General features: G+C 41.5%; 1 protein-coding gene across 1 annotated transcript; it reads left to right on the plus strand.

Annotated features, from left to right (window-relative positions):
- The first annotated feature begins 281 nt into the window (after positions 1-281).
- LOC142490181 (forkhead box protein I2-like) lies at positions 282-27,549 on the plus strand. The gene is made up of 4 exons (XM_075592163.1): positions 282-443; positions 1,082-1,148; positions 27,213-27,276; positions 27,504-27,549. The coding sequence occupies exons 1-4, from the start codon at positions 282-284 to the stop codon at positions 27,547-27,549; spliced, it is 339 nt and encodes a 112-aa protein (XP_075448278.1).
- The last annotated feature ends 117 nt before the right edge of the window (positions 27,550-27,666 follow it).

Here is a 27,666-nt window from a genome sequence, read left to right on the forward strand (position 1 = left end):
GAGAAATATAGATTGGTTTACATTTTCACATGTTCTTTCCAAACAATATTCATTCTAATTAATGTGTTTTTCGTAGTTTGCCTACTGAATTATGTTGAATACGCAAGCACAAATTATCACATACACTGACCACCTGTATGTGGGAGAATAATACATGGACACTTCTTCCTTTGTATAATGACCTTGTACAGTGTTGTGCACATAATGAAACTTTGGATACTTTGTAAGAAGCTGATTTTAAGGAATCGGTTGGGTTACTTGACTCCATTCCCTGCAAAAACATGCCGTTCGAGATGTCTTCAAAAGAAAAATCTCCGTTCTCTTATGCCAATATAATATATACCGCTATTCAAAACCGAATAGAGAAACATGCTACTGTCTCTCAGATATATCAATATATTACGGAGAACTACCCTTATTATCAAAATCATCCAAACCCTAAGGTATGGAGAAATTCTATACGCCGGACTTTATCAACCAATGCTTCTTTTATTCGAAACCCAACGTGTCTCGGAAACAGGGGTGGCTGTTGGTCAGTTTATGAATCCGGTATGCGTATGTCTGCTAATGGAAATTTCAGAAGACACAGAATAGTCAGGCACAACTACCAGGGTATAGGTGCCCGCAGTGGTGCCTTAAATGTTCAGCAGAATTTGTATTCTTTTGAACCGGAGTTGTCCAACCAATACCAGAACCATAACGGAGCTAGTTGTTACGATAACATACATAATACCGACTTTGCTCGAGCAGATGAAATGTCACAAAGTTACACTCTGTGTCCGCCTCAGTACATTTCACAATATCCAAGCTGTTATGGAGTAAGGTACAACCCTACCGCGATGAACACACTGAACAACGAATTGATTGACTACAGCGGCTACCTCGCAAACACCCCTTCCATGACTGCACCAAATATGAATGCAATATAATGCAGGTAACTATAACTTAAGTACTTTATACAATGTGTGAATCGCTTATTCCCGAATGACAGGCATATGCGTTCTATTCATGACGCATGCGCGTACCATACGGGGAAAAAAATTCGTTTAAAAGTTTACGTGCCCCTTTTACCTTTTCGCAGTCTTCTGATAATATAACAGATCGCGGTGTGAAGATCACAATATGCCGGAACAGAGTTCATAAAGAAGGTAAGATCCAGTTAACGATATACGTGGCAATATTGTTAAATGTGCTGTGCAATGGCGCTGGAAATACGAGATATTCCAGCGCAGCCCATAAATGTCATTCCAGTACGTTCACGCCCCTCGGTTCCCAAAAAATAATCCATTGTCAATGGTTAACATTAAATAAATATGTAAGATGTGCAGAAATGCATTATGTATATAACATGTTTGTAGTGATAGCATGTGGGCCAAGAAAACCTTGATTAGTCCAAACATTTTTAAACATTTGCGTGGTTGTTCACTCTTTTTCACATAACTTAGAAATTGTTTAGATACAGAAAGTAAAGTCGTTTTTTTAGAAGATGTAGCGTAATTTATTTATTTAAACGCCAAGCTTCACGTGTAGTACACATCAGTGACTCAAAACATGTGTGTTTATATAAATATTAAGTTCTATTTCACCTGTACATTTCAGTAATTAATATTACATATCTACTTCTTTCACAGATGTTGACATCTCCGTTCCAGCAGAAGATCATGTGAATGGATGTAGCCAAACACCGTACAACGGACACCTTTTACATACTGTCCACATGCCAAATAAATGACATAGACACTCATGCTATGATACACAGTAAAGTGAAACTGCTAATTTGTATATCTCCTAGCTAAAGGTAGATTCTATAATGTTATTAGCTGCTTTAAAATTGATTATTGCCTATTTTCTAATACTTACAAATGTGTGTAAACATTTCAATAAACTTTGAAATTATATATCTTCTCATAGTACTCCATTTTAGGTCATGCTCATGACACTTTTACATCACTCAAAGAATACAATTAATTATTTCCTACGTTGTCTGAATAAATACACATTTAGTTATAGTGGAAGTTGAATGTATTGGTCACATTTCTACATGAGTAGTTGTATGAAGCATTGACATGTAATCTGAATATAGAAATGTGTTGTTTCAAACATACTGTACAATATCACTAATGTTAGGGATACATGACAGGTTACTGATAGCAGATATCCCCATGTCATCTGCTCCTACTCCTGCAGATAGTAAAATGTTGTATGTAGTAATACTTACATAAGTGGCAATAATACTATTAAGTAAGTAATGTGAACAATAACTATTGTAGAAGTATTTATGTTCACAATTAATAAATATTATTTTTAATTATTTTAATGAAGTATCAAGTTGTTTTATAAAATGATATATAATACTGTAATGTAGAGTACTTGTGAAGTTTTATATAACACTCTAGGCATATTCATAAAATGCAGCACTATCTCTTCGCTTAATGCACAACATTCTGCATTAAAGGATGCACACATTATACAGATGGGTGGAAACATGATTTATACAAGGACAAATGTGTTAAACATTGACATACCGATGTCAGACGAACTTCTGATCATTCACTACAAAATATGCAGTCGATTGGAGAGAGCAGGATCTTAGGATTAGATACACACAATGTAATGTGACTTACATCACAAGATGATTCTATATTCTCTTCTATGTAAATGAAAAACTTACATGTGAAAAATTCGCTATTACCGTCCGGCGGGTCTCCACCCCACTGGCTGTATGCTCCCTGACCCCTGCAGGAGGCACGGGAGGATCCTCCTCTAAATCATCATGAATGTTGCGTTGAATATTGTGACTTAGTGCAATGTTGTGCAGAATGCAACAACAAATCACAATGTCTCCAACCTTCGCTGGCGAATACTGGAGCACACCACCAGATTTATCAAGACAGCGAAAACGACTTTTCAACACTCCAAATGTCCTCTCAATCACCGAGCGGGTGGATATGTGGGCGGCATTAAATCGTTCCTCCGCAGGGGTTTGAGTTTTACCCAGTGGTGTCAGAAGCAAAGGCCGGCTTCCATATCCTGAATCGCCTATAAAACAGTCACATCACATGAATGTTAATGTAATATGTAACAATATTCTGAAAATGGGCTATTGCCATGTCCTAGTACTGTACATGACAGTGAGTGAATAATATACAACACATGCCCTAACAATCCACTCAACATTATATTACAGTGGCGACCAACTTTATTCTATCTCGGCTAGCTCCGCGAATTTCAGAATATCCTGGTGATACACATACAGTACTGTATATTCACATCAATGATACTATAGGCCGGCGGGGGCGAGATTTGTTTGCAGCAGAGAGAGATCCGCTGCTCTCTCTGCGCAAACATCGGCACATTAAAAATTATTTAAAATACATTTTTATTTATAGTGTAGATGTGCAGGGGGTCTCCGGAGCTGAACCGCATTGGTTTCAGGTCGGGGGACCCCCTGCTTCCCGAGATACAGGCCCCTTTATGAGGTGCCGGTATCCCTCTGCATTTGAAGGTCCCGATCACGTGACCGCGGCATGTAAACAAAGCAGAGGGATACCGGCACCCCTTAAAGGGGCCTGTATCTCCGGGAGCAGGGGTTCCCCTGACCTAAAACCACAGCGGTTCAGCTCCGGAGACCCTCTGCACATTTACAGTATAAATAAAACACACACATCAATAAAGAATCGTTCCTTACCTTTGCGGCTATGTGCTATGGTAACGAAGCAGCATGAATGTATTTTTAATATTATTGTACAGTGAACAGGAGGTTCCCTGAGCCAGAAATCAAAGCTCAAGGGTATATTAGAGCCAATCAGAGTAGGGATGGAGTTCCCACGCTCTGATTGGCTACCGTACCATGTGAGGCCGGCCATGTTTCTTTTAATGACGTCATCTTAAAGGCAATTGAAGCAAAGCCATTCTGATTGGCTGTGCTTTCATTGCCTTTAAGTGACGTCATCATTTTAATTTTTATCGGCCAAAACACATGGTTTTCACGGCCCAATCAGGGCCGTGGGAACCATATGACGAAAATGTGACGTCATAGGCCTTTAAAAGCCTATGTCGTCTCATTTTGAAGCCAGACTCCGAGGAGGAAGGACCTCCTATAGAAGAAGAAGGCCAGGGCGTGGCCGAAGACGGAAAGAAGACCCCGCCCGGAAGAAGATAGAAGAAAGAAGAATACAGATGAAGATGGATTACAAGTTGAAGACCCGTGGATTGATTTGGATTTTTATTGTAATGTTTATTTTTTTATGGTTTATTATTTAATGGGTTCCTGTGCCTGGTGGATTGGTTCGTGAGTAAGCTGCGCAACAGGAGTCGGTGGAGCCAAGTAATGGTAAGTGAACTAAAGAAATGTATTTTATTTAACTTGTTAATTTTTTTAAAAGCTTTTTTAACATGTGTATTTTTTTTTGAGTGGTATATCATTTCTTGCAACTGTATGTATGTATGGATATATGTCTAGAGAGATATATACATACAGAGTAAGAAATGATGTTGTTTTAAAAGCTTGATTTGATGTGTTTTAAATTAATTTGTCTATGCTGCTATGCTTTATTGCGTGTTTAAAGTATTTTAAAATTAGATAGATGTAATTGTTGATATTGAATTGTGTGCTTGTGTTCAGGGTTAGCCTTGGTTTTAAAGTTTGTATTGTGGTTGGTACTTATATTTTTTCACATGCTTAATTGTTGTGCTCCAGGTGTGAATTAGTTAATTGTTTCATTGTTCGGGATGGACTGTCAATTGTTTAGGGATGTAAATAATGATTGCTAATTGATTTTTGTTTACTTGATTGGTTAAAATAGTTTACTTGTTTGGAAGTATTTGTATTTTGCTTGCAATGATATTGTTAACATTCATTTGCAGAATGTATATGGTGCATAGATTTTATGCATCATTTATACAATGTAAATGCAATGTATTGATTGGAATGTGAGGTTTTTCATTGGCATTTGATGATTTAGATTGTAAGATCAGTTAGGATTATTAAAGGAAATTCATTGTAATGTAGTGTGTCTGTATGGAGAAGTGTTATTTGTAGTACAGTATGGTTTTGATAACCCTTCTACATTTATTTGTATATTGGTTCATCATGTGTGTGTATATACTGTATATATGTATATATACATTTGCCGGACCCACAAGGACACAATGCTGCTGTCACGGATCGAGAAGCCTTATTTTTTACTCTTATATATATACATACACAGATATATATATACAGTATATACTGTATATATAGTTGCATGATGAAGCCACTGTACAAATTCTTGGGTGAAGGGTGGGTATCGGGCCAGTGTGGCTTAACCCCTTAATTACCTTTGCGGTTATTATCTGATAAGGTGTTTAAGGGGTTAGTTGATATCTGAATGTACTTGCAATGTATTGGCTTTGTATTTGCTATGTATTTTGTGGGCAAGACAAGGATGCCGCTGGCGACGGAGACTTCTTATTGATGAGGTCAGTAGTACTTTATTTATTTGAATATGCTAGTTAATGTTTTTAATAATGGGCAATTAATCTATTATCCATATCTGGATAATAGTTATTTTGCACATTATTGTACTGTAGGTGTTGGGGGGGGGGGGGTGTATGTATTGAATGTATAGGTCAGGTTTATTTTTTTTACATTCAGGGTTTGTTCCGTTGTTCTGCGTGGGACCTCTGGAGACCACCTGCGGGTCTCCTCGGGTATCTCACGGGTATCAGGCTGGTGGTTCCACAGGTGACACATGCGGGGATGAAGCAGTGGCCTCACATCTGTGGGGGCACCACGCACCCGTAGTCTGCGGGGATGAAGCGGTGGCCTCACATCTGTTTGGGCACCACGGACCCGTAGTCTGCGGGGATGAAGCGGTGGCCTCACATCTGTGGGGGCACCGCCGACCCATAGGTGCAGGGATTATGATGTGTGGTCCAACTTCTGTGGGCGCACCACGGACCCATAGTGAGCACTCGTGAGTTCTCTAGACCCCCGTGGCAACCACCCGAGGCCCCGCAGACACCTGTGGGTCTGACCCGGGGCTCCCAGACATCTGCGGGCCTACCGTGGGGACGCAATTGTGGCCCACGGTGCCCAAGGAGACCACCTGGGGGCTATGGTGCTGGCGGAACCCACCAGCAGACCTCCAGAACCAGTTTGAAAAGGGCTGCTGGTACCCTGTAGGTCTGTCAGATGCCCCGCCAGCCCACCAGGGACTCGCGTGGGGCTGCGTTATGAACCTTGTATGTAAAAGGATAAATCTTGAATTTATGGGGGGGCACAGGGGGTGGGTAATGTATTTAATAAATATGATGATGCTTATTGTGGGTCACTGTATTGTTTTTATTGTGGGTACTGGGGGTGGGGAGGGTATGTGGGTAGGCCTCCCTTGTGTGTGGGTAGTGGGTGAGGGTGGTTAGGCCTCACGGGGTGGGGGGTTAGTGTGGGAGGGTATGTAGGTGTCCCGAGTGGTGGGGGAGGGTGGGTTAACCCCTTAATGACTGTAGCGGCTAATAACCGCTATGGTGATTGAGGGGTTAGGGGACATTACTTTGGATGTTTTAATTTTTGTCTCTGTTTTGCAGCAGCGGAGGGGCCATGGGCAGCTGGGTAGTGGGTGTTGGTGGTTAGGCCTCACGGGGTGGGCCATTGGCAGTGAGGCGCTGCATTATATTTACACGGGATCCCCCTCCCCCTCCCCACATTTACATACACTGCACTCACAGAAACACAGGCTAGGGAGATTAAACAGACACATTAGGGGAAGGGGGCTTTACACAGATTACAGTCACGGCAGGGAAGTTTAACAGACACAATAGGGGGAGGGGACCTTAAACTTTCCTGCCTTGACTGTAATCTGTGTAACAGACACATTAGGGGGAGGGGGCCTTACATAGATTACAGTCCAGGCAGGGAGGTTTAACAGACACATTAAAAATATGTATTTAATGTATTTATTGTTGTTTATGTATTTTAAATACACAGGGGGTGTACTGTACTGTATGTTGTTTATTGCAATATTTATTGGGGGCAAATGTCACCAATAAACATGCTATTCTGCCTTAACCCTTCATTGCCTTAGCAGCTATCAGCTATGGTAATGAAGCAGCATTTCTGTATTTTAATAATATTGTGCAGGAGCATGCAGGGGGTCCCTTGAGCTTTGATTTCTGGCTCAGGGAACCCCCTGCTCACTGTACAATATTATTAAAAATACATTCATTCTGCTTCGTTACCATAGCACATAGCCGCAAAGGTAAAGAACGAGTGTTTATTGATGTGTCTGTTTTATTTATACTGTTAATGTGCAGAGGGTCTCCGGAGCTGAACCACTGTGGTTTTAGGTCAGGGGACCCCCTGCTCCCCGAGATACAGGCCCCATTAAGGGGTGCCGGTATCCCTCTGCTTGGTTTACATGCCGCGGTCACGTGATCGGGACCTTCAAATGCAGAGGGATACCGGCACCTCATAAAGGGGCCTGTATCTCGGGAAGCAGGGGGTTTGCTGACTTGAAACCAATGCGGTTCAGCTCCAGAGACCTCCTGCACATCTACACTATGAATAAAAATGTATTTTAAATAATTTTTAATGTGCCGATGTTTGCGCAGAGAGAGCAGCGGATCTCTCTCTCACTGCTGCAAACACATCTCGCCCCCGCCGGCCTATAGTATCATTGATATGCATATACAGTATTGTATGTGTACAGTATGTTAGGGGTTATAGGGGTTGTTGTTATACAGTATATATATACAGTATATAGATATACTGCTTTACAATTCATGAATTTATGCCATCTGGCGGACACGCGAAGCATTGCAGCCTATTAATTCCTGAACCATTATCAATTAACACATCAACCGCGCGTCAGCCGGGCATGACCCGTGGCTGGGAAAGCAAAAGGAGCGCGGCATGCTCCGGATGAACAGCGTCGCATTCCAGGAACAAGCCAGGGACAAACCGGTGATTTGTTAGAATAAAGTCTGCCGCAGAAGTATGTTAGGCTGCATTACATTGATTAGATATGTAGTCAATGACATACAACATAAAAAATGTTCAGTATCAGTGGTTACATTAAATATTTGCAACACATAGTGAGACATTAAACTCTACATTAAATGTACATCTAAGTGCAGTTTCTGTAACATTGACTTACCCAATAGCCAACTGTCCTTGAATTCGCCCGCTTCAAATTTACGGAATACTAATGATCTGTGCAGAATATGGGAATCGTGGCAGGCACCTGGGAATTGGGCTACCACACTCATAATTTTCATGTGCGCGTCACACATGACCTGCACATTGAGCGAGTGGTAATGTTTCCTGTTACGGAAATCCCTCTCCTCTTCACGTAGCGGAGTCAACGCAACATGTGTGCAATCTAAAGCACCAATTACTTTGGGTAGGCCAGCTACATTATATAATGCCGTCTTCAGTGCCTGCCACTCTATCTGCTCGCTATGAAAATGTATATAATCACTAGCCCGTCGAGTCAGTGCACATACAAACTGACTAAAGGCCCGCGAGAATGTTATCTGCGAGACCCCACCTACTATGACCACTGTTGTCTGAAATGAGCCAGAAGCAAGGAAATGTAATGAGCTCAGCATTTTAACAAGGCCAGGCACTGCGTGACTCCTGTCTGTTGTTGGCTCTAAATCTTCTTTTAACACTTCATAAAGTTCCAAGATAGCTGCTGAGCTCAATCGATATCGGCTAATAATCTCTGCCTCACTCAAGCCCTCTAGGGAGCATCTTTCCCTAAAAGTGCGGGGGGGATATGTGCCTCACAATACGAATATCCCTTTCTCTCCTCTCCCACCCCTCTCTCCTCTCTCTCCTCTGCAACATAATGTCCCTCCTCCTCCTTGCAAAATACAACACAAAACCGTAATCTGGTTCCAAATCCATAGCACACTGGAAGGTAAGTGCCTCCTTCTATCGTTTAAAAAGGCAGCCTAATAAGCAACATGATTGTAGATGATGGCACGTGTGTTGTAGTCATTAATTGAAGTCATTTAAACATTCATTATATTTAAATTCAGATATGTTAAACACATAATAAAATGTGATGTAATCATCAAATATGCACCATTCATAAATCCACAGTCAAAGCGATGCTGCGACACAATATGAGTAATTGCTAGAAAATAATGACACAATCTTGACATTTGTATGTAACATGTTGAGTCATGAAGGTGTTACATCACAAGAGGTACTAGTTTGTTTATATAAAGGTGTGGCAGAAGGTTGGATTATTGACAGGATGGTTGTTTTCTGATCACGGGAGTATTGACCTTTAAATTAACCCCCTGCTAATGCTTGCTGGTACACTATCAAGTTAGGAAGATACTGCTGCGGCTCATTTTATTCTAACACATCGCCGGTTTTTCCCTGACTTTTTCCTGGAATGCGACGCACTTCACCGGGACCATGCAGCATTCGTTTTGCGTTCTCAGCCACGGGTCGTGCGCGGGTCATGCGCGGTTGACGCACGGTTGATGCGTTTATTGAGAATGGTTCGGATTTAATAGGTTGCAATTCTTCGCGTGTCCGCCAGATGGCAGATATTCATGAATTGTAATGCATATGCGCTTCAGAAATGTGTCGACTTGCAGGTGTTTCGTTAAAAAAAGATACAACAGTGTGCTATTGTAACTTGGCCTTGAGACTGAAGGAAGAGGTTGCAAAAATGTATCAATTTAGGCTTTACTAAATAAAGACAAAGACCAGTTTCTTTTACAGTATTCTTCTGAGAGCCGTCGCCATGAGTGTTCAAGTGCAGCCCGTTTTCCAAAAACACGACAGAAGTTACGCGTATTTGATATGGGCCGCGATTAATGCAACAGATGATAAGATGGCAACAGTTGTTCAAATTTATCAGTATTTAATCGAAAACTATGACTTTTACAAATTTTCGCCAGCTCCTCATACGTGGAAGCGTGAATAAGGAATAGGTTATGTAGCGATCCCTGTTTTTATCGTATTGAGCCACAATTTGTTGGAGGGTATTGGTGTGTATCACCGGCTTTTTCCTGTATCTATGATCGTGCAGACAGCAATGTCACGACTGTGCTCGCCACAAACCTGGGTCGGACCGCGTGGCTGAGGTGGGGTTGTAAAAGCACCGACCTTAGACCGCGCAGGCTGATCCGGATTGCGCAGTTCGTAGTCGTACGTAGCAGGATCAGGATAGGAGAAGACAGCATCGTCAGTGGACATGCCAGGGTCAGGACTGGAGACATCAGGGTAAACATTGTTCAAGCAGGAGATCGGCAACAGGTAGTCAGGAGAGCCCCGCTTCAGCATAGGAGCGCGGGAGTGGCCTCTGCGCATGCGGCGACCATGGCCCATGGTACTGGTCTCAGGAGGTGGTAGACAGACCAGAGTAGCACACCGCCTAGCTGCACTGGTAAACCAGTGCTTCAGCGCAAGAGTCCTGAGCGGGCTGGGGAATCCTCCGTTTCAGCACAGGAACCAGGACGCAGCCTCTCTAGATTAGGGAAAGAGTAGGCCCCAGGAACCAGGAAGCTGAAGATACACAGGGAAACCTCCGCTTACAGTGCAGGAAACCAGGAACAGACCGCTGCATGAATATAGCAGCCGGTCACAGGAAACAAGGAGCTGAAGTAACAAGGAGAGTACTCAGCTTCAGCACATGAAACAGGAACTGATTGCTGCATGAGACTAGCAGCCGGTCACAGGAATCAGGGAGCTGAAGACAACAAGGAGAGTACTCCGCTTCAGCATAGGAACAGACCGCTGCGTGACACTAGCAGCCGGTCTCAGGAACCAAGGAGACAGACAAGACAAGGCTTATGGCAGAACACAGAGACATCCAGGAAGGACTATGCTCGGCAGGGAGCATTGTGGGAAGGCAACACTTAAAGGTCAGAGAACTAATGGCAGAAGGGGCGTGTGGCAGTATTGCTTTGGTGAGTGAATCCAGGCTGCAGTAAATATCCGGGAAAGTGTTCCAGGACTGCACATGTCTGCAAGTTAAGGCAAACATTAAACCGAGGAGCGGATTCCTTACAGGCAAAAGGCGAAAGGTCATGTTAAAACCAACTAAGAAACGACAGTCGCTGACAAGCAATGCACCAGCACCAGCACCGGCTTCCAATAATGGTCCCACCGTCAGTGACAACCCTTGCTGTCTATCTAGCAAGCCTGAGCCGGATTTCGCATGCAGTTTCGATCAAGCTTGCATGTACCTAAGCAATTTCCGGCCTCATCAGCTCACTACAGGTGTACTAGTCCCGCTGCAAACTATCGACGTGGATGATCAAGAACGCTGGACTGGCAGTGGCCCGGCGCCGGCGCCAGCTGAATGGGAAATTCTATGGTGAGTATTGTTGCCGTATTATTTTCTGTGTTTTTTTTATTTTGACAATACAGTATCAATATCGGCGTGATTCAAAAGTCAAGCGATTCTCCTGTAAGCAATATTATTGGCTCAGCGGCTTCTCCAGTACTGTGCTGCAGATACTGAACAATTGGTGGAACGCTAGGCGCATGCGCATTGGAAACTTCTTGAAACGCATATGCGTGTCATTACATTACATCGACGGTAGGCGCATGCGCATGTGAACAGGAGGCGCCCCCCGAGAAAATTATTGGTGGGACTGGCTGGGAACTTCTTTAGGGGACTGACCATTACAGTAAAACTTTTCTTTTTGTTTTTCCTCAGAAAAGAAAATGGCTAATGGAGGGATTTCAATGGATAATATCGCTTTGTGTAACAATGCCTGCACATTGCTGAATCGGATTTAAAAACCCACGTACCGGAGTCTACAGTTTAGTGGCCGTTGTTCTTGATTAGGATAGAATACTGTACCTGAAACAGTATGCTGATGTTTTCCGGCCGTACAGTATATAATACTTTTTTATATACAGTATACTGTGTAATAAACCCGAAAAAATAAAAACTATGCATTTATTCTACATGTATTACAGTACTGTAAATACAGTATGTGTCTTCTATACATGCCAGTACATACAGTACAGTATGTGTCTTCTATTTTTTTTAATACTCTTGTACTGAGCATGCCTACAGTATACAGTACAGTATGCCTGGACAGTAGTGTACATTCTAGAAACACTGTATTTTGTTACAGTAGCAAAGGAGCCAATGGAACAATGTAAAACAAATCAACATGTTCTTTTATTGGTGTAGTAAGTACAAAAACATTTATTTACAAATACTGTACAATGTAGAAACATTTTAAGTGCACAGCAATTCAAAACATCAACAGGTGTATGGTTTACTGCTGGTGGAAACATTTATGTACAGAAAGTAAAAACATTCACAGTCAGTCAGTATGGTTTACAGTCACGTTATAAAAATAAATTCTTAATTCATAAAATATACAAAACGCAAAATCTCCTTTATTAAAGAACGGCAAGTCAAAACATATACAGTGGGATAGTGTGCAAAACAGTCTGCACCAGTACAGTCCTCGAGGGCAGCAAACAGGCCCGGTTTTCAGGGTAACCTTTGAAAAACGTGCCTGTTTGCGACCCTCAGGGACTGGAATTGTGCAGGTCCTGTGTGTGTGTACAGCAAGTTAAAACATTTCTGTATAAATACAAGTTAAAAAACACACAACAACATCTCCTTTATTATTACTGCAGGTTAACACATGTACAATACAGTTCAGCACAACAGTATGGTCTTACCTGTGAATAAAAAAAATCTTTATTCATAAAATACAGTATACAAAATGCAACATCTCCTTTATTAAAGAAACATATACAGTACAGTGGGATGGTGTGCAAAAACAGTCAGTCAGGCCTGCACCACTGACTGTCCTCGAGGGCAGCAAACAGGCCCGGTTTTCAGGACAACCTTGAAAAATGGCTCTGTTTGCGGCTTTCGGGGACTGGAATTGTGCAGGTCCTGTGTGTGTACAGCAAGTTAAAACATTTCTCTATAAATACAAGTTAAAAAAACACATAACAACATCTCCTTTATTTAAGTACAGCAGGTCAAAACTTGTACAGTACAGTTCAGCACAATAGTATGGTCTTACAGTACCAGTGATTAAACCAGAAAGTTCACCAGATTGTCTGTCCATTGCCGATTCCTTGCATGGCGCAAAACGCCATTAATGCAGTCTCGAACACCTTTCATTACAGGATCTGTAATTGTATAAAAGCGCCGCAATTTCCCCAGAATAGTCTTTCTTAAATTGGCAGAAAGCGCCTTTTTTACGCGATTTCCTTCGTAGTTCACTCTGAAGGCCCAGTCGCAGTACAAAGAGTAGGGCACATGGTGCTTAAAAAGTAACAAGGCATACTTGTGGGGTGCGCCAGCACTCAGCACCCTATACTTCTCCCTGAGTGCCGGTGGCAGATCGCGCATGTGTTGTCTGGCACCGTATCGATGCAAGCGAATGTAGGTCTTCTGGGAGCGGGTGTTCTTGAGGCGACGGGCGATGGTAGGTTGTCTGGGAGGAGGCTTACCTCCAGTCTTGGTCGCCGTGTTGTCTCCTGTCGTGGTCTTGATGGAGTTGTCATGTCCTCCTCAACAGCATACATGTACACTACATCTTCTGGTGGAGGGTGTGCGCTTGGTGAAGGAAGGGGGTCGATGTTCCCATTCAGCACATCCATGCCACCCTCCTGCTCCGGCGTCGGGGAAACAGGGGCATGAACACCGAGCAAATGATGTATACCCGCTATGTCAGCCCCTATCTTCTCCATCCGTCGATCCAACCATTGATCCATATGTTGCATCCGTTGATCCATATCTAGCATCCGTTGATCCATATGTAGCATCCGTTGCTCCATTGCATGGTCTCCAGAAGCAGATCTATCTTTGCCAGCACAATAGAGTTCCCGGGGATATCCACACTTATCCCATTCAGCATCCAGTCTAACGAGCTGCTTCTTGTGCATGGCGTGCTGTGGACATCTGGGTGGATGGGTGCACCGGAGGATGAGATGGGGGTTCCATGGAGAGAAGCGGCAGCGACGTCGAAGAAGGGTGGAGGAGGTGCCCTTCGGATATCCGGTAGAGGAGAAGCGGCAGCATCATCGAAGAGGGATGGAGACAGTGACCTTTGGATTTCCAGGCGAGAAGCAGAGTCATCTAAGAGCAAAGGAGAAAGTGACCCGTGGATTTCAGAGGCACCAGCAGCAGCGGCGTTGGATTGAACAGGAGAAGATGGCCTCTGGGTTTCCGGGAGGGTGGTGGCAGCGTCGAGGACGAGGGGTTGAGAAGACGGGCTGAAGATTTCCAAGACAGCGGCGGCAGAGTCGTTGAAGCGTATGTGAGGAAGTGGTCTGCGGGTTCGATTGGTTGGCTGCCATTTGTTTTGCGTCGAGAGTACATCACCGTATTTCTTCTTGACATAATAAGGCTGACGTCTATGAAAACCCTTAGCCTTTGGGGTCAGCAGAAGGTTTTCTTTATTGGCCTTAGCCTGTCTCTTTTGCCTTGGCGTGGAAATGGCAACCGCCTTTCGCTTTTTCTGCATGACAGGCACGGCAGAGGCGAGTGTGTTCCTGCGTCCGTAGAATCGGGGTTGATCCATGGAAGCAGGTGGCACAATGCAGTATCTGGACAAGGGCAAGTTCAGATAAAGATCATCGAGTGGTGGGCTATGCAAAGTGTGTAACCTTTTATGCATGGCGATGAGGTACAGGTGTTGAAAGTGGGCGTACTCTAATGTGAGTCATTAACGTATAAATACACCATCCATTTTGTGGATTCACTGCACATTAAATACACATCGACTAAACATTGAATATACATTCTTGTGTTTGTATTTCTTTCTACTCGCAGCAATGCCTGTTAAAAAGATTTCCAAGGATCTCAGCATGCGAATTAAGGTGATGTACAGGAGCGGACACCGAGTTGCTGCTATCCAACGCTGGTCAACTACTTCTGGCCTTGTTGTGCCAGCAACTACCATGAGCGATCATGCAAAAGGGCACCAAGGGTAACAAACGCGTAAGTATATTTAGACAACTTAAAAAAAAAATTATATCAAATAATGTACTGTAGATCTACAGTACTGTATCTAATATTTTTGTTATTTCTATAGATTTATATTACAACAGTATATATATTTTTTCTATTTATATTTATATAACAACAGTATATATATTTTGTATATTTTGTATATTTATATTACACTAGTACTGTATATATATTTTTTATATTTATATTTATATTACAACAGTATATATATTTTGTATATTTATATTTATACTGTATTACAACAGTATATATATTTTTATATTTATATTTAGATTACAACTGTATATATATTTTTTATATTTATATTTAGATTACAACTGTATATATATATTTTATATTTATATTTAGATTACAACTGTATATATATTTTTTATATTTATATTTAGATTACAACAGTATATATATTTTTTATAGTTATATTTATAGAACAACAGTATATATATTTTGCATATTTTGTATATTTATATTACAACAGTACTGTATATATATATTTTATATTTATATTACAACAGTATATATGTTTTTTATATTGCTGCATATTAATAGAACAATATATTGTATCCTGTTGATCTACTGTCTCTAATATTTATACTTACCGGATTGTTTTTCTTTACATTGTAGGGAGACAACTCTTCTGGTGGACAAAATAAGTGAGGCGAATGATGAGAAGAGTGCATTAAGTGTCAAATACACTCTGCAGGAAAATCACAATCTCACTGTATCCAAGACCAGCATAAAGAAGATGAGACGCAGCAATGGATGGAAATATGGACGTGTGAGGTTAGTACTGGACAGTACAAGAGGTAAAAGTGTTGTTTAGTAAACTGTACTGTACCGCTAAAATTATTTATTCCTTGTCATTACAGAGCGTACCCCATGATACGGGATGTAAACAAAATAAAAAGAGTGGTCCAGGCCCAGGCATGGATCGACAGTGGAGAAACTTTCCAGGATTGCATCTTCACTGACGAGTCTACTGTGTCGCTGGAGAGATTTGCAAGCTTTGCATTCCACAAAAAAGGCCGCATATCTTTGAAGCCGCGGCCAAAACACCCCGTAAAGCTGCATGTGTGGGGTGCCATCTCTAGGCGTGGACCAGGATGCATTGTCATCTGTGAAGGTAAAATATATCAAATATAATGTAGCCTTATGCACTGTACTTTCCTAGTGTAGCCTCACTGTATGCACTGTACTGTACTATTGTGCAGTTTTTTGAGCACTTTTCTTTTCTTGCTATAGGAATCATGAATAAAGCTTTCTTCCAAGACAACATTGTCCCTGAGATAGTGTAATACATCACACGCGACTTCCCGGATGGTCACCGCTTCTACCAGGACAACGATCCGAAGCACACCATGTCAACAGCGCATATCCTTGAGCGCGGTATCAACTGGGTAAAGACGCCAGCGGAGTAAGTGCGGTAACTGTGTCTCATTTTCTTCCCACAGTTTTTACTGTGTACTGTATATCTTAAACTAATTGTCCTTTTTTTCTAATGACAGATCGCCAGACTTCAATCCGATCGAAATGGTCTGGCATCAGCTGAAGGACCATATCCGGAAAGTGGTGAAACCCTCCAAAAAGGACGAGTTGTTGAAAGGCATAATGAGTTTTTGGAACGATATACTCACCGTGGAACGCTGCAATAAATATATAGACCATATTGCGACTGTGTTGCCCATTGTGATCGCGCGTAATGGGCAAGCACCAGGAAAGTAGTACTGTACTGTAGTATTGTAAGTACAGTATGATACAGGTAAGTATGGCACAGATTTTTCGTTCCTAATAGTCAGAGTATACAGAAGTTACAGTTTTTTCTTTACAGAGAGAGCAGCACCAGCCATCTGGTTACATAGTAGTATTTAACAGTAGTCAGAGTATACAGTAGTTACAGTATAATGGAAAAATATTGGGGAGTGACCCCCTTGTATCCCTGGGGCTACTAGAACCAAGGCTGTTTTTCAGTTTCTAGAGCATAAGGAGGAAGACATCACTTTGATGAAGCTTAAACCATAAATTTCATCCATATACAGATAACTACAGGGTGGGGTGCTAATACGGTAGAAGTACAGTCGGGCAACTCCTAGGAGATGCCCAAAAGTAAGTCCATGCGGTCCGTTACAGCCTCACCTGCACCCTGTATCCAGCGATGAACCAATTCAGCGGTCAGTACTCACGATCTGCCTGCGTGATCTGCCAAGGTAGCTGATGATAATGCAGCGCGATATCCAGCTGCGTGGTGATGTCCGCGGTGATGTCGGCGTGCTCCAGCCGTGTGTAGTAAGTCAGGTAAGGAAAAAAAAGGAAATGACGCGGCGGTCACAGCTCCTCCAATCAGCCTCACGCATATAGAAAAAATAAAAAACTTTATTGATAATTCAACATGAACAACAGCAACTGGACACTCTTGTGTCCAAGAGTGTCCAGTTGCTGTTGTTCATGTTGAATTATCAATAAAGTTTTTTATTTTTTCTATATGCGTGAGGCTGATTGGAGGAGCTGTGACCGCCGCGTCATTTCCTTTTTTTTCCTTACCTGTAGTTACAGTATAGACTAGTTTGACAGTAGTTCAGTAACTGCCTACTAACTGCTCAATTTTTTTATTTCCAGGGAAAGCAGCACCAGCCATCTACAGAACAGTAGTTCTACACATCACACAATGCCATAATACAGTACGCACATAACTGCACTAATTTTTTGTTTTCTTGTCGTTTCAGGAAAAAAGGGTGGCCTGGGGGGAGGTGGGGTGTTGTGTCCAGTCTAATCTGTTTGTACAGTCAAATGTACAGTATATAAACAGCAGTAATGATGTACACAAAACCTCTCCTCTCTCAATGAACTACTGTACTGTACACAGAATGAGGAACAAGATAAAGACGGAAAAATAATATTACTATATATATATTATACATTACAGTATATATTATTAAATAATATTCTTATAAATGTGCATTATTCATGTGTATCCATGTTTTACAAATGTTTTCTAAATGTTAATCCAATTTCATTTTGTCAGAAGAACTTAATAAAGACTGCAGTATCTATTATTTGTATTTTTTGGTTCCTGATAAAATAAAATAAATATGTATTTACATTCCTGCTAATCATAATCATTGACAACTACCACCCCCCCACCCACAGTACACCAATGAATAAGAATGAATGACAAAACAACATGAATCAGTTAATGGTATTTTTAACTCTCAATTCTCACAATGCTGTGCAAATCAGATTTGCATTTCAAATACGAGAAGGGATTTTCCAAAGCGTTACCATAAACAAAGCCTCAAAGGGTTGGGGTGGGGGGGTGGGGTGAGTCATGTGCAGTAATCAGCTAGCTCCCATCTCAAAGAGGATTACACGCAGGCGCAGTGAGGCATTGTGGCTCGCTATGGATGGATTAAACCCACAATGGAATGGCAATATGCAGAAAGTAACGACTCTGTGGAGGGGGGTTGGGTGACTCATGTGCAGTAAGCAGCAAGCTCCCATCTCAAAGAGGATTAGAGTACACGCAGGCGCAGTGAGGCGATTGATGCTCGGCTAGGGACGGATTAAAAACACAAAGACTAACTTCAGAAAATTAATGACTCTGTGGATATGTCTGTCGATAAGAGTTTGTGTGTGCGTGGGAGAGGGATGAAGGATTAGTTGTGCAGCAGTTCAAAGAAATTACATATAGTGGAGTACAGTACAGTAATTTCAAAATGCAGTTCATCATAGTACTGTCATTTGATCCCTACACCCCCAAATACAGTACATAAAAAGCACACAAATCAACCATGTGCAGGCAAACGCACAGATTGAATATCGTAATATCAAGATTGTTTTAGCAGGCTTGTGGATAAAATAACAGTTAAAAAATTATAATTTAAATAAAAAATTTGGGGGCACTCAAGCAAGCAGTGGTGGGTGAAGTTACAGGCGCATGAGCAGGAATCAACTAGCTCCCATCCGAAAGAGGATTACAGTACACACAGGCGCATAGAGAGGTGATGCTCTGTGCAAATCAAATTCGAGAAGGGATTTTCCAAAGCATTGCCGTAAACAAAGCCTCAAAATTCCCATCTCAAAGACAATTAAACGCAGGCGCAGTGAGGCTTTGTAGCTCGGCTATGTACGGATTCAGAACACAATGTCAAGATTCCGAAAATTAACGACTCTGTGGAGAGGGGGGGGGGTTGGTGAGTCATGCGCAGTAAGCAGTTAGCTCCCATCTCAAAAAGGATTACATGCAGGCGCAGTGAGGCTTTGTAGCTCGGATATGGACGGATTAAGAACACAATCTCAAGATTCAGAATATGAATGACTCTGTGGAGAGGGGGGTTGGGTGAGTCATGCGCAGTAAGCAGTTATCTCCCATCTCAAAAAGGATTACACACAGGCGCAGTGAGGCTTTGTAGCTCGGCTATGGACGGATTAAGAACACAATGTCAAGATTCAGAAAATTAACGACTCCGTGGAATTTCCTTGAGCTAGCCTTGTGTGTGTTCGTGGGGAAGGGGGCTACAAGGTACAGCTGCATGAAGTTCAAAGATAAAGACATACTTTAATTTCAAAAGACAGTTCATCATACAGTACCGACACACTTTATCCGAGTGTGGTCGGTACCGCAAGCCGGGAAATCTCCTGGCTTGCTAGTGGCCGCCCCTCGGCGTGCCGCGCGTCATAGACGCGCGGTCACGCGTCATCGGGAGCGTGCGCCCCCTGCACGCGCGTCCAGGGGCTCCCCGAGGGAGCCCTGGTGTCCCGCGATCGCGGGACAGCGGCAGGGGGTTCCGGGGGACCCGGCGGACCTGGCAGCGGTAGGGAGAGCGCCCCGATCGGAGGGCGCTCTTCCGCTGCTTCGGCGCGCGCCCGTCACTCTCGGGCGCACGCCAGGCTACTGCTGCGGCAGAGAACGGGCAAATGCTCGAATAAACTCTGCCGCAGCAGTAATAATACACCCCCAAATACAATACGTAAAAAGCACACAAATCAACAATGTGAAGTCAAATGCACAGGTTCGCAGTCAAAAGCTACAGCACAGATTGAATATTGTAATACAGTAAGATAATTTTTGCAGGCTTGTGGAGAAAATAAAAATAAAAAAATTACAATAAAAAAAAAAATTACATTTTTTTTGGGTCACTCACTCACTCAAGCAAGCAAGCAGTGGTGGGCGAAGTAACAGGCGCATGCGTAGTTATCACCAGCTGTCAAGCAGGAATGTGATGAAACCAGACACACGTTCAAAGGAATGGTGTGGGAGAGATGTACTGCATTGCACAGAATAATAAAAAATGCACAAATGCGCACATGGGATTAGTGGAAGGTAATTTATTAAAAATACACAAAAACTGAGGGGATCCAACCCCACCTCAGAACAGCTGTGCAGCTGGACGGCTAAGTACTACCAAGGAGAACACCTAATGGAGACTAAACCCTAAGCTGCACAGTATACAAATACAGTAAAATTTATATAAGAAACATGAAAGAAAAACCAAACATGAAAACAACCTATCAACAGATTTGTATAGAAACCGCCATAGGGTTGGGCACTGGCAAGGGGAAACGGACACTCACACGGAGACAGTTAGCAGACTCGCGGTGTCTGCACTGGATCCGGATCTCGGCACCGCAGAGATGGATAAAACTGCTGCTGTCTCCTGCAGGCTCCGTCTCAGCTTACCAGCATACATGCGCAGAATGACCTGTCATGACCTCTACGCGTTTCGTACCAAGAACTTCGTCGACGAAGAAACGCGTAGAGGTCACGACAGGTCATCCTGCGCGTGTATGCTGGTAAGCTGAGACGGAGCCTGCAGGAGACAGCAGCGGTTTTATCCATCTCCGCGGTGCCGAGATCCGGATCCTGTGCAGACACCGCAAGTCTGCTGACTGTCTCAGTGTGAGTGTCTGTTTCCCCTTGCCAGTGCCCAACCTTATGGCGGTTTCTATTCAAATCTGTTGATAGGTTGTTTTCATGTTTGTTTTTTTCTTTCATGTTTTTTATATAAATTTTACTGTATTTGTATACTGTGCAGCTTAGGGTTTAGTCTCCATTAGGTGTTCTCCTTGGTAGTACTTAGCCGTCCAGCTGCACAGCTGTTCTGAGGTGGGGTTGGATCCCCTCAGTTTTTGTGTATTTTTAATAAATTACCTTCCACTAATCCCTGGTGCGCATTTGTGCATTTTTTATTATCTTGTATTTCAGGGTGCCTTCCCCCCTTTCTAAGGGGGGTTCACCTAGATTTGAGAGTTTCTGGGAGACGCTTTATGTACATGCTGCAAAGGGATCATCCACACCATCACACAGCACGATCGCTGAATTTCCTGTTTTTTCTGCATTGCACAAAAGATAAGAAGTTGAAATAACCTGCAATGCAGTTAATTATCCTGAGCGAGGGGAGAGAGACCGCTGTATATGCCGAAATGTGACACTGTTACAGTACTGTACACGCCTATGCGTTTCAACAATTTTCAATGTGACATACTGTACAGCAGCACAGCACTGCAAATGCATGCACACTTTAAATATGCAAATTTACAATTACTGCGCGCGCACACAGACTGTGTACTGACGTAGGTTGAACCGCGAAGGTATTAGACTTCCAAGACAACAGCTCGCAAACGCCCCCTTGAGTTTTTACACGGCATTGCAGTATTGCAGACGGCGAGAATAAAATGCTAAAATCACGAGCGCGAAAATAACGCAGTTCACTCCGGGCGAAACAAACAGAAAACCGCACCTAACCGGGATAATCTGAGAGCCGCGGATCTAGCCGACTTAGACTCGGCCGCCAGTGTAGATGTAATTACATTGTTATTCATTTAAAAATAATAATGTGTTCTCCTTTAATTCAAATTATGATAATCAATACAGAGATATTCTCGCCAACACCCGGGGACCCCCAGACAGGCGCGAGGACAACCCGTGGACCCCTCTGAGTGCTAAATGTATGTACTTTTTTTATACAGCTTAATATATGTCAAATGGTCAAATACAGTATTATCCATATGTGGATAATATTAATTTTGCACAATACTTTTGTGTATGTGTTAAGGGGTTTTATTCATTTAAATGTATTTTTTTTGGGGGGTGCCACAAGATTGGTACTGCATGCCCGTTGACACCCAAGGGGATCACCCAGTGACACCCGTGGCAACCCGCGGCAACCCGCGGCAACCCGCGGCCTCCCCCGGATTTTTTTTGGGGGTACCACAGGATTGGTACTGCATGCCCGGTGACACCCGCGGGGATCACCCAGTGACACCCGCAGCCACCCGGCCTCCCCCGGACTCCCGCGGGGATCACCCAGTGACACCCGTCAGCCTGTTGTATGGATGGTGTGCCTGCAAAAATGCAAACAAAGAAATTTTTCTGTCCTGATCCTTTAGCCCCTGCCTTGGGCTGGCGTGTTTTTTCAAGCGCGTTTTTAAAGAACGATCTCTTAGCGTAGCTTAGAGAATCCCGCAGACTGGCAGAAATCAGTGTATTTAGCTGATTGTACGTGTTTGGTGGGACTTAGAAAAATTCCTGCAAAAAAAGCCAGTTTACGAGAGTACACTGGCGACACACTTTATTCGAGCTCGGCTAGTCCCACGAATTCGGGTATACCCGGGTGTATTGAGGTTTGTGACTGTTTTCTGCCCGAGTGCATTGAGCTATTTTCCAGGCAGGGATTGAAGCATTTTATTCCCGCTGGCTGCAATACTGCACAGTATATATATATATACTGCATTACAATTCATGAATTTATGCCATCTGGTAGACACGCGAAGCATTGCAGCCTATTAAATCCTAATCATTATCATTTAACAGATCAGCCGCCCATCAGCCAGGCATGAACCCAGGCTGGAAAGGCAAATGCAACGGGGCTTGTCAGAGGTGAGGAGCGGCGCATTCCAGGTATCTGCCAGGTACATACTGGGTATTTGCTCGAATAAAGTGTGTCGCAGCAGTAAAGTGCCTGTTAGCGCTGCTCTGTGAATCACGCTGAGCGCAATATCACGCTCTAAAAGCACTTTGCGCTCTTAAAGTCACTTTACGGAGCCTAGTGCATAGCCCCCTCAGTACTAGTCTGCACTCCCAACTGATAGAGCTCCTTAGTCTTCTGAACCCCAAAGACTGTGCCAGCCCCATGTCAGATACCTTATTTCCCTCTAACTGTGTCTGCACACAGTAACTATAAAGTGGAGTCCCCTGCTCCAATTGTACTCTGTAGTCCTGAATTTGTTGACCTTCTGGGCCCTCAGGGGCTACAGGAAGGCCACCCTCACTCAGCAGTGCATTATCTATCTTCCTGTAGGAAGAACCACCCCCTCCCTTAAATCGCTACAGTTCTTGGCAACTAGTGGTTGGAGTACCCCAGTTCCCAACTAGAGCCCCATTAACATACTTATTTTTCAGCTGTACAAGTGAGAAGTCCACTCTGAAGCTGCTTTCACCTTTTGAATAGGGCCAAGTTTCTCTATGTTGGATTTTAAATTTAGCATAAGAAGATTGGTTGCATTCCATCGTCCCCTCCATACTTCTGTACAATTGTTAAATTATATTATCATCATAATTTAAAGTTTTTTCTTGATATTTTTTTATTCCTGAAAACTACATATTAAAATGCTTTGGTACAGTATATACAAACACACAGCACAATAATCAAATCTAGCATACCTGTGGTTGCTGATATGCAGTATAGGAAATATGTATTAAGCTATCGCCATACAGCATAAGAAAATGATGAATGTGTGTAAGTATCTTGTGCCATATTTGCTGTGAATACCTAAACATTTTTCACACATAAAGTGATATGTTGTAAAAAGAAACATCTGTTCAGAGACGAATGACTGTTAATAATTGGCAAACAAAATACTAATTTTCGGAGCAAATTGCAATTTTCAGTATCTTCCTTATGTTCATCCAGTCACGCAAAATTGTTATTCAATAAAATTAAAAAGATCCCAATGAAACAAATGAACTCCCTGAATAGTTTTAATATACAGTAAAGCATTAAAGACAAAGTATAGTACATTATTGATAAAATAGAGTAAAACATATATCTTGCTTCAAAATTAAGTTTCAAAGTAGAAAAAAATATGTTAGGTTGTATTGTGAGTATAAGTACAGCTAAAGTAAAATCATGGTAACATACTCATGATTAAATGTATCTATTCATATTAAACTAATTTGCATTAGATTAATATTCTTTCATTACTGTGACAATCGCAATGCTCTTGTAGAAAGCACTGACTAAGCTCCGATAAGGGGTTGCAGAGTTCGATCCAGCATTAACTACAATACAAACCAATGGCTGCTCATGCCGGATAGTGCACTGATACCCTTTATGAGTTCTTAGTAAAACCTGGTGATTGTTTCTTGTATTTTACATTCAGTGTACACCCTAATATTCTTTCAGATATATCTATCTGTCAAGGCAAAATTGGAACCACCGAAAATGCTTTCAGTTTAATTTTTAGTTTAAAAATATGCAGTATTTTTGTTACAGAATTGTTCCCCTTTTACTTGATAGATAGGGGTCATTGTACAAGGCAAACATACTGTGGATTATTCAAACTTAACATTTTCACCATACTACAGCTCCACTTGCCACTTCTATGACCAATGCAATTTCCAAATGTTTTCTAGGAAACATTTAATCAATGTTTTCTGTGTGCTTGTAGCACATCCTAAGAAACAAGGCACAAAACAAGGCACTTATTTTTAAGGACAACCTGGGCTTTCAATTAGTGTTGGTTAGTGTAAGTTAGTGTTGTTGGTGGGTACTGTATATCTGGAAAAGTTAATATATTAGTCATATTAGCGACCTTCTGGATACATAAGCTTAATACTCTGTATCCAGGCGGTCTCAATGAAGACATTGACATCTGGTCCCTATATTAACAAGTTGTTTTTTTTTCTCTGATCATTTTTTATATCATTTTTTACATCACTTATTATCTTAATCATATTTTATCATTCATTTCATATGCAGACGTTCACTTATGTACTATGGTTCCACGTATGTCTTTTTTGTGCTTTGATTTTAATTAGGTAGGAGATACACTTTAATGTAATAAATCAAATTTATTGTATTTTTAATCATTGTTTCTCTTCCGTTCTAGCTTCCATAGTGCTGTTCCTGCCACAGTCTTTTTTAGTTTGTATGTACATTAGTCCATGTGTTTATTTACATGTTATAATAAAAGGATTATATGCAGTTAGATCATTTTTTATGCTGATGAATACATATGTATTCCTGCGACATGCCCTTGACTCCTCCTTGCCCTCTTCTGATTGGATGGGAGACATCAACCCGCAGCCAATCGGAATCGGGCGGGGGGTATTTTGGCAATTGGTCAATATTCCCTGATGAAGAAACTTGTTAGTTTTGAAACGCGTTGGAATAGTGCCAAGATTATATGATTCGATCAGCTCCACAGCGGCAACGCACTGCCTGTTTCAATCGTGACCGGTGAGGGGTCAGGTTTGCGACTTTCGGCGTCGCGGTCGAGTGACATCACCGGAGGGCAGACGGAGAAGCAGCAGGACGTGGTTCTGTAGTGTATAGCGCCACCACCTCCCTCCCATGTTTTAACTTCGCGCCGCCAACAAGGAGTGCCATTGTCTTGGGACTGGTATACCTGCACCATACTATACCTGCATAATAGGACTGATATATTAATATCTACGTGCCAAAGTGACGACACTGAAGTGAAAGGAAGCATCTGCTGATCTCCTACCAGAGACGTCCTTTCCTGCGGTTGGTGCATGGGTAACATATCCTTTGACATGCTGATTTAAATATCATTTGATGTACGCAGAATACTCACCTTAAATTGTTTTTCAAATATTATATTTTATATACAGCTATTATTATTATTAATATTTAGGTATTGTGAATAATTAGGTATTAATAATTATTAAGTATTAATTAGTAATAATTATTAATTAGTAATACCAATTAATAATTATTAATAATAGTTAGGTATTAATAATTAATAAGTATTCATTAGTAATAATTATTAATTAGTGATAATTATTAAGTATTAATAAGTATTATTAATAAGTATTATTAATAATTACGTATTAATAATAAGTATTAGTCATACTTATTAATTAGTTAATTAATTGTTAATAATAATTAATAATCATACTAATTAATAAAGAATTATTAATAAATAATTATTATTAATATTTAATACTTTATACTTAATTAATAATTTTTAATACATCGTTATTAATTATTAATAAATAATTATTACTTAAAGAATAATAAATAATAATTATATATTCTTTATAAATTTTACAATACAATTAAAATAATAATAATTATAAAAAAATTAAATTATATTATGCCCTATCATACAGGAATTGAACCCAGGACCCTTTCACCTTGGTTAAGATTTCTACTTCTACACCACAGAAGCTGTGTGACGTCATAGACATCTACTGTAGAAATAGACTTAAGATTTAACATTGACATGTACCCTGTGGCATTGTGTTGTAGGGGATAAATATATTTATAGGGTATGTCTTGTCATACCAAGCCTATGGTGTAGAGGTTAGAGGCAAGGCATTGGTATCAGAAGGTCCCGAGTTGAATCCCTGCATGTGTTTTGTACAAAATGTATTAATGTTTAATTGTGTGTCTGTGTCTGGTAGTCAATTAAGCATTGAATTGAATGTATGAAAGAAAAAAAAATGACGGGCAGAGAGATGAGCACATGGACAGGACAGCTGTAAGAGGAGAGCGTAAGGCGGCAAAATGGAGGATTTTAAATGCAGATAAGGCGGCAAAATGGAGGCTTTCAATTCGGGAGCCATGCTCGGACCGCATTATAAGCAGATTCGCGTTGTAGTGGATCGTGCTATAACGGGATTGAGCTGTACTACACTATGAGCGTTGTGTGCTGTTTTTTTGTATTTTTTCTGTTATAGCCCTGGGGGTGTTTGAGCCACCCCTGTTCCTAAGGCTACAGATGCTCTCCAGATTCACACCCAGAATCACGTATTATTTATATGTATTTTTACCCCCTTACACACCTCACATGGTTGGTTTATGGTTGTTTTAATTAAAGGTAGATTGTAGTAGCTCTCTTTCCTTCACCCTGTTATCTGTCATTGGGGATGACTACCTGCATTTTTAATTACAAAATAAAAATGCACCAGAAATGTTTTTAATGTAATTATAAAAGTTCAGCTTAATACATTTCAGAATTACATAATGTAGTCATTGTTTAATTCTTATGTTCATTTATGTTTTGCAGGTTTAGCATCGGGACAAGGCCAATACCATATTTGTGAAGGAAAGACATCTAGCGACAATGTTAGGTAATGTACAGTAATGTACTGTAATTCATGCATCTATTGTATACTACTGTACTGTAGAAATGTTATGATGCATATGCGTTTCAACCAGGTTCCATAGTGACACACATGCGCAGAAATGCTCTAGCACGCATATGCATTTTAACCAGGCACCACAGAGACACGCATGCGCCGCACAGAACTACTAAAGGTGCGATTATTAATATTGAATATGGTCTCTTTCTTTACAGACCAAGATGTCCAAGAGCCAGCCAGTACGAAGAAGAAAAAATTTAAATTTGGAAGAGACTTTTTATTTGCGCATTATTTATTTTTACTTTATTAGCGTTTGCCAATAAAACATTCCATTCTTTAAAAATACTTTTTGGTGTGTTCAAGTTTGTACTCTCTACA

The sequence above is a fragment of the Ascaphus truei genome, chromosome 1, assembly GCF_040206685.1.
Source record: "Ascaphus truei isolate aAscTru1 chromosome 1, aAscTru1.hap1, whole genome shotgun sequence".
Taxonomy (NCBI): domain Eukaryota; kingdom Metazoa; phylum Chordata; class Amphibia; order Anura; family Ascaphidae; genus Ascaphus; species Ascaphus truei.

Bases quoted from the DNA above. Each gene is read 5' to 3' on its own strand.
- LOC142490181 (XM_075592163.1), top strand. From the start codon at position 282: ATGCCGTTCGAGATGTCTTCAAAAGAAAAATCTCCGTTCTCTTATGCC. The intron at 444-1,081 runs GTATGGAGAAAT...ACCTTTTCGCAG, and splicing joins AAAATCATCCAAACCCTAAG to TCTTCTGATAATATAACAGA. The intron at 1,149-27,212 runs GTAAGATCCAGT...TATGTTTTGCAG, and splicing joins GAACAGAGTTCATAAAGAAG to GTTTAGCATCGGGACAAGGC.